Source organism: Hylaeus anthracinus, unplaced genomic scaffold (assembly GCF_026225885.1).
Source record: "Hylaeus anthracinus isolate JK02 unplaced genomic scaffold, UHH_iyHylAnth1.0_haploid 12002, whole genome shotgun sequence".
NCBI classification, from domain to species: domain Eukaryota; kingdom Metazoa; phylum Arthropoda; class Insecta; order Hymenoptera; family Colletidae; genus Hylaeus; species Hylaeus anthracinus.
In genome coordinates, this window is record NW_026534349.1 from 16,199,940 (window position 1) to 16,210,860 (window position 10,921).

General features: G+C 38.8%; 2 protein-coding genes across 4 annotated transcripts in view; one reads left to right on the forward strand and one right to left on the reverse strand.

The window, feature by feature from the left end:
* The window catches only part of LOC128892558 (ATP synthase subunit d, mitochondrial), a 164,094-nt gene extending 153,418 nt beyond the window's left edge, over positions 1-10,676 (forward strand). Inside the window, exons 1-4 of one of the 3 annotated variants that reach the window (XM_054153093.1) lie at positions 9,193-9,342; positions 9,495-9,658; positions 9,948-10,116; positions 10,196-10,676. In XM_054153093.1, the coding sequence (XP_054009068.1) occupies positions 9,543-9,658; positions 9,948-10,116; positions 10,196-10,417 (507 nt within the window). In that variant the 5' untranslated portion in view covers positions 9,193-9,342; positions 9,495-9,542 and the 3' untranslated portion in view covers positions 10,418-10,676. Of the gene's footprint in view, positions 1-9,192; positions 9,343-9,444; positions 9,659-9,947; positions 10,117-10,195 lie in introns of those variants that run through there. The other 2 variants (XM_054153095.1, XM_054153092.1) reach the window with 2 other exon arrangements.
* Positions 3-8,464, reverse strand: LOC128892542 (uncharacterized). Its single transcript, XM_054153055.1, has 8 exons — positions 7,561-8,464; positions 5,432-7,076; positions 5,114-5,348; positions 4,873-4,982; positions 4,548-4,794; positions 4,271-4,475; positions 4,011-4,212; positions 3-3,928 (listed from the first exon to the last, which is right to left on the reverse strand). Exons 1-8 carry the CDS (start codon positions 7,788-7,790, stop codon positions 2,210-2,212), a joined length of 4,593 nt encoding a protein of 1,530 aa, XP_054009030.1. The 5' UTR covers positions 7,791-8,464; the 3' UTR covers positions 3-2,209.
* Positions 10,677-10,921: the final 245 nt, after the last annotated feature.

Consider the following 10,921-nt stretch of genomic DNA (forward strand, 5'->3'; position numbering starts at 1 on the left):
CGTTATGCTATTCTTTTTCTATTTTATTCTATTAATTTCATTTACGATATTAAGAAAGTCGATACAAATGTATTCTGTGCTATATTTGTACTCGTGAACATTGTTTGAAGTTTGAAGTAATCATAGTTTACGATAATACACGAACAAATGAATAAAAGACATTTGTCTTTGCATACGTTCATATAAAAATAAGGACAGTAATATGCAGAACTGGTCGAAGGTCGTCAAATGGAAACGCCAATTTCTAAAATGTGTAAACGTAATATATAGAACATAAAAGAGGCAAAAAAACGGAAGGAAACAACATTGACGATATACAAAGAGTTGACAAAGAATACACGTTAAAAAATGAGAAATTTGTTTGCACCGCTAGAAAAAAAAGAATGAATGACGCATGCACGCATCTACTCGCTTACATATCAGAGCATATATATTTACATACATACATACATCCATGTATATTCATGTACATACCTACATAAACGCTACGAGTATTTTTAAATAATATAAAATAATCGGCGACTTTTGAGATTTAAAAATGCACGTACAGTGACAAACGTCTTATCGATTTGGCACAAAAGTTCCCATGATTCTTCGGTCTTTGGTTCTCGGAAACGATTAATAAATAAAATTTGAAAAAAACTGGAAGCTACTCGCGCCACGAATTTGACAAATAAGCTTGATTCTTGTCTTATCAATTCTAATTCACGTGAAAGTTATAATACAATTGAATACTTCTACTGCTTGCATCTGTTGTACAATGCAAACAAGGATAAGTGTGTCTTTGAGTAGATTTATCGTGTTTTTTTTTTTTGTACAATGTCAGACAACTCATTACAATTTAATTAATATTAATCTTACACGCGCATGCTATGACTAGAATGAAAATGAACGTCTAATATTCGTTAACGCTATGCCTATACTTACAGCTATCATTAGGCAACTCGAATAATTTGTTTCGCGAATTCTGAACTGCCTCGATTGATTGATATCGCGATACAGGTATCTCATAAATTAAAAATTGTGTAATCGAACAAGTAGTATCGAAACTCCCTGTTCGTTCATATTCAATTTATATACAGCGATTCGATTGAAAAATTCTCAATCGAAGTGTCACGGACAGTATAATGACGATGAGGATGAGAACGACAACGACGACGAGAAAAATAACGTTCAGGCCGTTGAGGAATTATACGAAGAATGTTAAAATACGAAAATTGATGATGATTACTAATGTGGTATCTACCACGTATGTACGTGTTTATCGATGAACAAGAAATAAATAAATATATGGCGTTAATGGTAAAAGTTGAGTAAAATTTCGTTATGGAAATATCTATCTGTTAACAAATGGTGCAATCATCGTGTCTGAATTTTATATGATCGTGATAAAGAATGTGTATAATATAAACATACGATCTGAATGTGACATAATCGAGAAATCACGTAATTTCTCTAATCCATGAATCGTACTTTTAATCGCGAAACGAATTTCTTTCTACAATTTTGTTTATAAATATCTTAAAAAAATAACGTTCATTTGAAAAATAATAGGTACACCCCCCATTTCACTATACACTTTTACGACGATCACGTTTAACACGTGATTTTATTAACCCGATCGCGTACTTTAAACCGTTTTAGTAACTCGACGGTCTAACATAATTGATTTTTTACATTTGTGCGCGGCTCTGATCCAGAGTTGTACTTTAGTTCGAAAGATAAAGAGTTTTACAAATTTTTAACCTGTCTAAAGTTACGTTTCGATTATTCGATCAATTTCATAAGTTTCTGTCATGTCTCGACTAACGAAAGACCAAATCAAGTCCTTGAACGCGTTGATCAAGAAACATCGTCGACGTTAATGGACGTAAAGAATATTTTTCGAGTATTGCACGGTTTTAAAATGTACAAAATTACTACGACAAGAAACGGGGAAGAAAAACGTATAAACAAGAATCGATGATTTCTACGAGCGACTGCACGAAGTGGCAGTACTTCTACTCCATGTTATCCTCGCCTATTCAGAAGCAGGATTATGATAAAAAAAAATTCGAAGAGGTGTCTGAAAATATAAGAGTAGAAAGGGAAAATACGCAAGAAACAAGTGTGTGCGAATATGCTTAAGAAAATCAAGAAGCAGAAGAATAATTGAACAACATACTGGAAGTCAGCATCGACGTATATACCTGAGGCAAACCGAACGCGATCAATAGTAACCAGTGTAGTGATGGTATCCTGGTCTAGGTGGATGATACGGCGCAGGGCTTACAGGATAACTTGGATTGTATCCTGCCAAAGGAGGTGGTGGCGGGGAGGAAGACAATATTCGGCCATCCACCGCATCAGGTACGATGTGCGGAGTACCGGAGCCTGATGATTGAGGACTCGCGATCACACGTGCTCCGGTTCCGTGTAAGTGAGATCTCGAAAGAGTGAGATCGACGGTATGCCTTCCACCGGGAGTGAGATCCAAACTTACGACTCTCAAAACGTCGTTATGAGGATAAGGTGGTGGTGGCGGTGTCGGGGGTAGTGGCGGAGGTGGAGGAACACCGGCAGGAACAGAGGAAGATAGAGGAGGAGGCGGTGGAGCTGCCACGGTAACAGGCGGTGGTTGAGAAGCTGGTGAAAGAGGTGTAGGTGACATCGAATAGCTTCCGGTCCTGCTAAGATCAACGCTTTGCCTTTCTGTAATTTCATACAGATGATGGTGGCGATATCGACTGGTGTTTTGTATTTGCACACCAAAGCCGTGATGGAATCCCCTCGCGGACATATCCAAGCCCTGAAGCTCTCCTCCATTGAGAACGAGAGGACATTGCTCAAGGGTATCGTATTTATACGACGTTGAAAGATCTAACTGCATCGTTTTCTCTTTCACGGACAGACTGAGATTTTGCGCTACGGAATCACCTTCGTCGCTGGATAAATTGTCCGCGGACAGCTGCTGCTGCTGCTGCTGTTGCTGCTGTTGATGGTGGTGATGGTGGTGGTGGTGATGATGGTGATGATGCACGTCCGAATATCGAGAGTTCGGTGTGGCGGAAGGTGATACTAAATCGTCCTGTTGAATGTGAATGTAATTGTTTGGCGAAGGAACGCGTGGTATGTCTTCGTGATGCAAGTATTGATCGATATTATGTGTTCTCGGTGTACCGATGTAGTCAACGGGCCGGTGCAGTTGATAATCGACGTGCAGATGAGTAGGTGGCGTATTCCGACTGTCTGGAGTAGGCGCAGGTGATAACAATTCTGTCTGTTGCTGCATATAGGAATCCAAATGGTTCGGTGATCTTTGAGGTAACGGAGATTGCAGCTGACTAGAGATAGAGTAGAGGTTAGTATCGCGACCACTATCCTCCAACATTGGACTCGACACAGCTCCTATTTCTCTTTCAGCGGCGTCAAGGGCAGCTTCGACCAACAAACTAGCGTTAGCGCTCTCAGTCCTTCTATAGACGCCAAGTCCGAGTTTACTATTGTCCATGATACTCTGTGCTCTCCCGGTGACCGTCGACAATGATGTTTTTTCATCGATCTCTTTTCTGTTGTCTTCAAATTCGTAAGTATTCCCGGTAATGACGCTCGTCGACAGGCGGGGGATCGCATTTGACATTAAGGTCACGTCCGATGTCGTTGAAGGATTAAATTCACCGAGCCACTTTTTACTACCTTTGCTTTGCAACCTTGTAACACCGTAGAAATCTGATTCTGTACGAGCGCTCTCTACTGTCGTTGACTCTAGAGTACTTGATGTTAACGACGGTGTTGACATCCGTGGATTATGTTCCACTTTATACTTGGGCGTTGCATTCGTTCCGAATTCGATTATAGTTGAATGCGTAGTATTATTCGTCATCTCAACCTTCATACCGTTTTCTGAACTGTCATTGTCCAAAGATGGTAGACTGTTACTATTGTCTTGCTGAAAATGTTACAAAGAAAATTACACGCAATCGCTTGTCAATACTTTTACGTAGCGAGACAAGTTTTGATTTGGAACAAACCTGAGAAGTTCTTCCGCTAGGTCGAGGAGTCTTTCCACGACCAACATCTTCGATCAATCCACCACTATAAGCATCGAAAGTATACGCGACTGATCGTTCGATTTTAGGCATCATCTCCTCTGTAAGCCCATGCACTTTCTTATAATGAAACTGTAAGCACTGCTTGGTAGTGAAAGCCGCTTTGCAACTGTTTTCTTTACACCTGAAAATCAGAAACGATAATAGAACTCGCAAATGGCAAATTGGTGGCGGGATCTTACTTGAACGGTTTCACTCCGCTATGCGTCAACATGTGTATCTTCAAATTACTCTTGTTTTGGAACATTTTTCCGCATCGATCGCAAGTCGCGGCACCAACAACATCTTTGTGATGAACCTCTTTCATATGACGTTGAAGGGCGGCACGAGAACCCAAAAGTTTCAAGCAGAGTTTGCACTGAAACTCTCGAAGCACCTCGGACATATCTAAACACATACATGCACATCTATGAAAATACCATACGAAAAATCGATTGATCATAAACTCGTACTTCTTACCACTATGCATTCGTTTGATGTGCACTTTCAACTTTTGCGGTTGACAGAATTTACGTCCACAAAAATCACATAATGGTCTCGAACGTTGCGGATTTTGTGCACACCCGTAAGTTCGATGCATTTCAAGGTAATTTAAGCGTATAAAGAATTTTTTACAATATTGACATTGATATGCGCCCTGGCCTTCGTGTAATTCCACTGCGTGCTTCATGATGTTGTCCTTGCCCAAAACAGCAGCTCCACATACCTAAACAAACAAAAATACCATCAAACGTGAAATGGAACCAACACGATATGGAATACGTAATGTTTCAATTGTCTTTACCTTGCAGTGATACTTTCTTATCGTCAAACTGTAGTTGGTGTCATGGAAGATGCAACAATGCAGACGATAGTATATCGGATGAGCAAAATTCAAATTGCATCCCCCACAATCTAGACAGAGGAAAAAGAATAAAGATAATCGAAACGAAATGAAACTCTCATTTAATTCATATTCGAACGTTTGATCGTTGTTTTCGCAACATTCACCATCGACGCTGATATTGAGAAAGATGATACCATACTCGTTTTGTCTACTTTATTCTTTCTTGTCCATGCCGAAGATTGTGAATCTGCCCAATATGTAAGTTCCATTCCTGACACAATATTTTGAGTAGTAACAAGGTGCAACTCTCCCTGCTTCGTAATAACAGCGACGCTTCTTTTCTCCTTTGTTTCAGCCGGTCTAATATAACGGATCCAATTACTCCTTAGCGGGTTGGTGGTACTAATGTACGAGGTTTTACCATTATTATCTATCTAAAGAAAACAAAAAAAGAAGTATCGTTTTGTCAGTTAAATACGTAGACCATAATGAAATTTATCAATATTAACGATTTTACCTCCCAAATGTGTCTCATGGAAAAGTCATCAGGAATGTCCATTTCCCTAACTATCCGTCCAACAAGAGGACCCAGCTTCACGTGCATTGGAACAGAGTTTCTTGCGTATATTCCAAGTCCGTGTTCCGAATTAGTAATTCTTAATTCTAAGCATTCAGGCAATGAGTCCCTGGCATACAGCGGTCGATCCATGTCTACAGTCAACCGCTTCTCTTCTTTTTGAGTTTTCGCTTTCATTTTACAATGTTCGGTTTGTAGAGATTCATCATCTGACTCGATATTTTCCTCGGCCAATTTACCATATCCTTCGGACATAGGGTCATCGCATTTTATGGCTTTTAAAACTTCGGTATTTTCTCTATGTTCGTTCAACCAATCTTCGTACGTTATGGAATCCGGAATCGCGTATTGAGGTGTAGTCAATGGACAGGCATCTTGTAGGTGGCGATTATTGCATTCTTGGCAGAGTTTTATTTTAATAGCTAATCTTTGCGGCTCAGACATTAAATTTTCGATAGTTGCTTCGTTTTGTATTTTTGAATCTGCGATTGCCGATACATCGTCCGTTAAAGAGCACGGATTTTTATCATCCTGTATGATTATTCCATCTTGAGGTGCTTTCCGTACATCGTGATGCCTACGACTTCTATGTTCACTGGTATGTTTGTGCCTTTTCTTCCTATGTTTATGCGGAGAATCATCTAGAAAATCCTCGGACGAATCTCCTTTTGCATCTTCATCTTCTTCTCCTTGGGAATCGTATTTCAACCGTTTTCGTTTCTTTTTCAACTTTCGATTATTCGGTTCTTGAGCTGCATTTGTATTCAAGCTGGAACAATTAGCTACCGTACCGTCATATTCGCTATTACCGATGTAACAAATACCACATGGAAGATTTTTATCATCCTTTGTCTCCGCAGGCTCAACATATGAAGATACATCGCGTACCATGTCCAATCTGTCAGACACTTCGTCCATGACTGTTTCACTAGCATTGCTCTTAATAGTGGGAACTATCGTCACAGTATTCTGTCTCAACTGATCGCACTGGTTATTAATCGTCGCAATGTTTTCCATATCGACATCTTTAATGTCGCGATAAAGTACATTTTTGTTAGTATTTACACTTTCTATAAATTCTATGCTACCTACGCGCTCAGTCTTTGTTTCAATAGATTCAACCTCTTTTGTAGCAATGCGAAGGCTATCTTTCAAATTTGGCTCAATACCACTTCCATCCATTAATCTAGAATTGCCTTTTTTTGCATCGTTCTGTTCTTTGTCTTCCAATGGTGTATCGTTGGATAGTTGTTCAGGAGTTTCTATTGACAAAAGTACATCAACAGTTTTCAGGTGCCTTTTCTTTTTTCGTTTATCTTTGTGATGCTTAGCTCTATTCTTGTGATGTTTAGATCTCGAACTAAGTTTTGCTTGTAACTCAACATCATTGGATAACATAGTCTGCGCAGTATCCATAGAAAAGGCTTCACGTTCAGAAGCAGCATTACTGTTTTGTTTTCTCAAACTTCTACGAAGAGATTCCTTTGTGTCATCTATCACGTTTTCATTCGGTACCATTTGCGTCTTGTTCTTCTTATCTTCATCCACCGCTCTTTGCTCTTCTCCATTGTATTTGTCGCTGTGCCTATTGACCATGGAAAAAGTCATGTATGTGAAAAGGATGAAACAACAAAGATAGGAAACAAATAAAAAAGAGTAACTCGTGTAATTGCTTTTTATTTTAGAATTCAAAGAATATCATTTACTTAAGGGTATTTTGTATGTAAAGTAAAACAAGTTCCAGATATTTTCTGTATCGACTTATATACAATTACGAGAGAAAACGGCATAAATCTAAATCGGTAAGATCGATAGAATCGGTTCTTGAGTTTTCGACAAACAAGACGTTATCGATTACTTTCGCATTCAATATCGACCCCCGCAAGATGGCGATTCGGGGATGATTCGGGTGCGATAGGGGGGGAAGTCCCGTCTCCAAGTGACAAGATACGACTATGTATCAGTTAAAATACTTTTCGTAAACGTGAATAAATCAATGGAATGCCTTTCGGTCGGATTCATGAAAAAGAAGCGTGCTAATCCCGAGAAGCGGTTTATTTCGTGCCTACCTGGAAGCAGACTCTGCAAGATCAAGCAGATAAACCGCAACATCTTCATCAGTTGACAGTCCTAAGCGTTTCTTAAGAGAGAGCCAACGCTTGCCGTTGGTAAGACCGATGCGAACGCTTCGAAAGTGTTTTGTATCTTGATCCGTCCCAATCGCGGTATTATTGCTTCTGTGATGAGAACTTCTCGTTAATCCTGGCTCTTTCACATGCCTTGTACTTTTCTTCGGCATAACTACATCGTAGATATGCCGGTATTAAAGCGGCGAACTTGAAGCTACCGCGGAGGTTGTGTACCGATATTATCCTATCCTCTTTATGCTCACCGCCTGACCACCACCGCCCACTCCGCCCGCCCGCCTGCCCACCCTCGCCATTCACCACTCACCACTCACCACCCTGAGCAACCTCGCAACCACTCACACCCAACGCGCGCGTCTCTACTTCCCTTTCTCTGCTTGTCGCTATTCTACTTTCCTTTTCCATACCCCACGTACCCCGTGACCACGATCTTCCTCTTTTATCGATCCTGTAGGTGCGTTTCATCGCTGATGCAAACGTGTATGTGTACACACACATGTGTGTAGATAAATGCGTTTCTACGCTCGCGCTTGCTTATGAAGCTGCGTCTACTTACACATGCAAAGTGTGTGCACGTTGGTATGTACACGATAATGCAAGCAAGTAACTTGTATCTTGTTCATTTACTATGTACAAGCATATGTGCTGTACAGTACACAGATTTTATGCAATTTTGATGTCTAACTTAGCACTTTCATCTAATTAACGGGTGATCTATTGAATATTTGAATATTATGTTGAAAGACCGACGTCAATCTAATGACAAGATTTAGGCCTCGCATAGAATTCATGCTCAGGGCTCTCTGAAATAAGAGCATAGCATAATTTCTTTCCTCGTGTTTAACACGTAACCGTCTGCTTTTTGTGTAATTTATTTTCGTACAAGTTTGTTAAACTAAATTTTTCTAAATGGATTAGTGTACCCCTCGAATGTTGTAACGTTCATGTACCTCATAATCGATGCGTACCAGTCGGTACAGTACTATCGGGTACTATCAGGTACTATGTAGGGATGGCGTGAAAAATCACTGTTAGTGATTTTCCACGGTGATCACACAATCACGATCGCAGTCGTGATTAAACTTCGATCACGACCGTGATCCGGAAGATGGCGTTTCAGAAGCGGTTCATGTTAATTGTTATCGTTAGTGTCTCGCTGTCTCCCCTTAGCGGAAATTCAAGAAACTACAAATGAGTCAAATTTAAATTGTATTAAAATTATATTAACATTGCTTTTAGACCACATTATAATACATATATAATCTAAGAACAACATAATTCATAATTTAAAAGAAAAGTGAAAAGAATGTTCTCCACCAATCCGAAGCGATCACGAAGAATCACGAATCACTGTGAAAAATCATCGTGATTGAGAATGAACGTGATTGAATCACGAATGATTCAAAAGTAGCAGTTCACGCCATCTCTAGTACTATGGTGTCGTGCTCTCTGATCGAATCTTCATATCGAGCATATCGAGTGTAGTGTGATCGAGATTACATTTCGATTAGGCGTGACCTCGATGGACCTCGACTGATCGAGAACAATACTAGAGAACAGTGTGAAGTTTTCAAACTAGAGGCAGTAAAGTATTCTGATCGACTAAAGTGGGTGTTGTAAGGGGCCCTGTTTAATGATTTAATAGTATAAATGGACTAAAGTAAGGAAGTTGATATAAGCAGTGCCAATAACATCATTCCAGGAGTAAGTATATATTACAACACTAAAACTTTTACAAGAATTAGCTAAATAGTGATTTTGCACATCGCTATATTTGTCGCTTGCGGGCTGCGCGTGCGTGATAAACTCGGTCTGCTTGGCAGAATAGCGTTAGAGAATCACCACATTTTTCATAGTTGGTTGGAAGTGGAGACTTGGGCCTGAAGAGTGATACTAACGGAGAAATGTCACGAAAACCAATCAAGTCGATAAATTGGGCGGCACTCATCGAGAGGATTCCGGAATCTGAAAAAAATGTATTGGCCACGTTCAGAGCTAAATCTGATCAATATTTACGACGGTTAGTAGAAATTGTCAGAATAAATTTGTTATATAATTTCTCCGAATGTACGTTCCAAATTTCGAATTGAAATAATTGAGTGGCTTTATGAATTAATCTTGAGATTATATAGTTCTAATTTAACTACTAACAAATATTTAGAACATTTCTGATCGAACAAGAATTTTGACATACCATGAATATAAAAACGAAACGCCATAACCTCTTTAAAGACCATTCGCAAACAAAAATAAATAATACATTAGAGTAGTATCTAGTATTAATTTGAGGAAATATATATATTTTACAGTATGTTAGCTAACCCTGAAGCTCCACCAAAAATTGACTGGGCATTCTATAGAAAAAGTGTCGCAACTCCTGGTTTAGTAGATAAATTTCAAAAAGAATACGAATCATTGTCTATACCTTATCCAGCTGATAAATATACAGCAGACATTGATAATGAAGCAAAACAAATGGTAATACAATTTGTATTTATTTTTCTTTTATATTTTCTTCTTCGAAATTACACTTGGCTAATGCTGATCTTTATTACAGGAACAAAAAATTGACGCATTTTGCGAAAATGCAGATCAACAAATCAAAGAGTTACAGTCAAAAGTAGACTACATAAAGGGCCTAATACCATTCTCAGAGATGACAATGGAAGATTATAAAGATTTGTATCCAGATCATGCTTTTAATCCTGATAAACCTACAATGTGGCCCCATGAGTCAGAAGACCAAGAAGAGAACAAAGATGAAAAGAGTGGTCATTAACTGTATTTCACGTGTTGACATTTTCTTTAGTCCTGATGTAATATCAACTGTTGATAATCCACATTTTATCATTTATACTACCAATACATTTAACTTTGGGTAGAAATTGAATTTAGCGAATCTTTGAAATTATTGAAATAAAATCATACAATGTTAAATATACCGAAACATAAATTAATTAATTATTTGGTAAGATGTATAATGGAAGATATATAAAGATACAGTACATCGTATAATTAATTAATGTATTTAAAGCATAGTCTCTTGTTGATACGACCCTGTTACAGTCACATGGTTACTGAGAGAACGTAGTGTAGCATAAGCTATAATAGCTACATATAAAAAGGCCACCGCTCTGTGAGTGGGTTTTAATATTAGTGGCGCCATCGGTGGTAAAACGTTCAAGTTTGTAGTGAAAATAGTTTCCACTATTTCTGTTATATAGCGCCACCGATGCCTTTAATAAATTATTCTTTATTTCTCAAATATGCATAATTAATACGA

Excerpts from the sequence above, each read along its gene's own strand:
- LOC128892542 (XM_054153055.1), bottom strand. The coding sequence starts at position 7,790 with ATGCCGAAGAAAAGTACAAGGCATGTGAAAGAGCCAGGATTAACGAGA. Across the intron at positions 5,349-5,431 it reads CCATGAGACACATTTGGGAG|ATAGATAATAATGGTAAAAC; the intron begins GTAAAATCGTTA and ends TGTTTTCTTTAG. Across the intron at positions 3,929-4,010 it reads CTAGCGGAAGAACTTCTCAG|CAAGACAATAGTAACAGTCT; the intron begins GTTTGTTCCAAA and ends TAACATTTTCAG.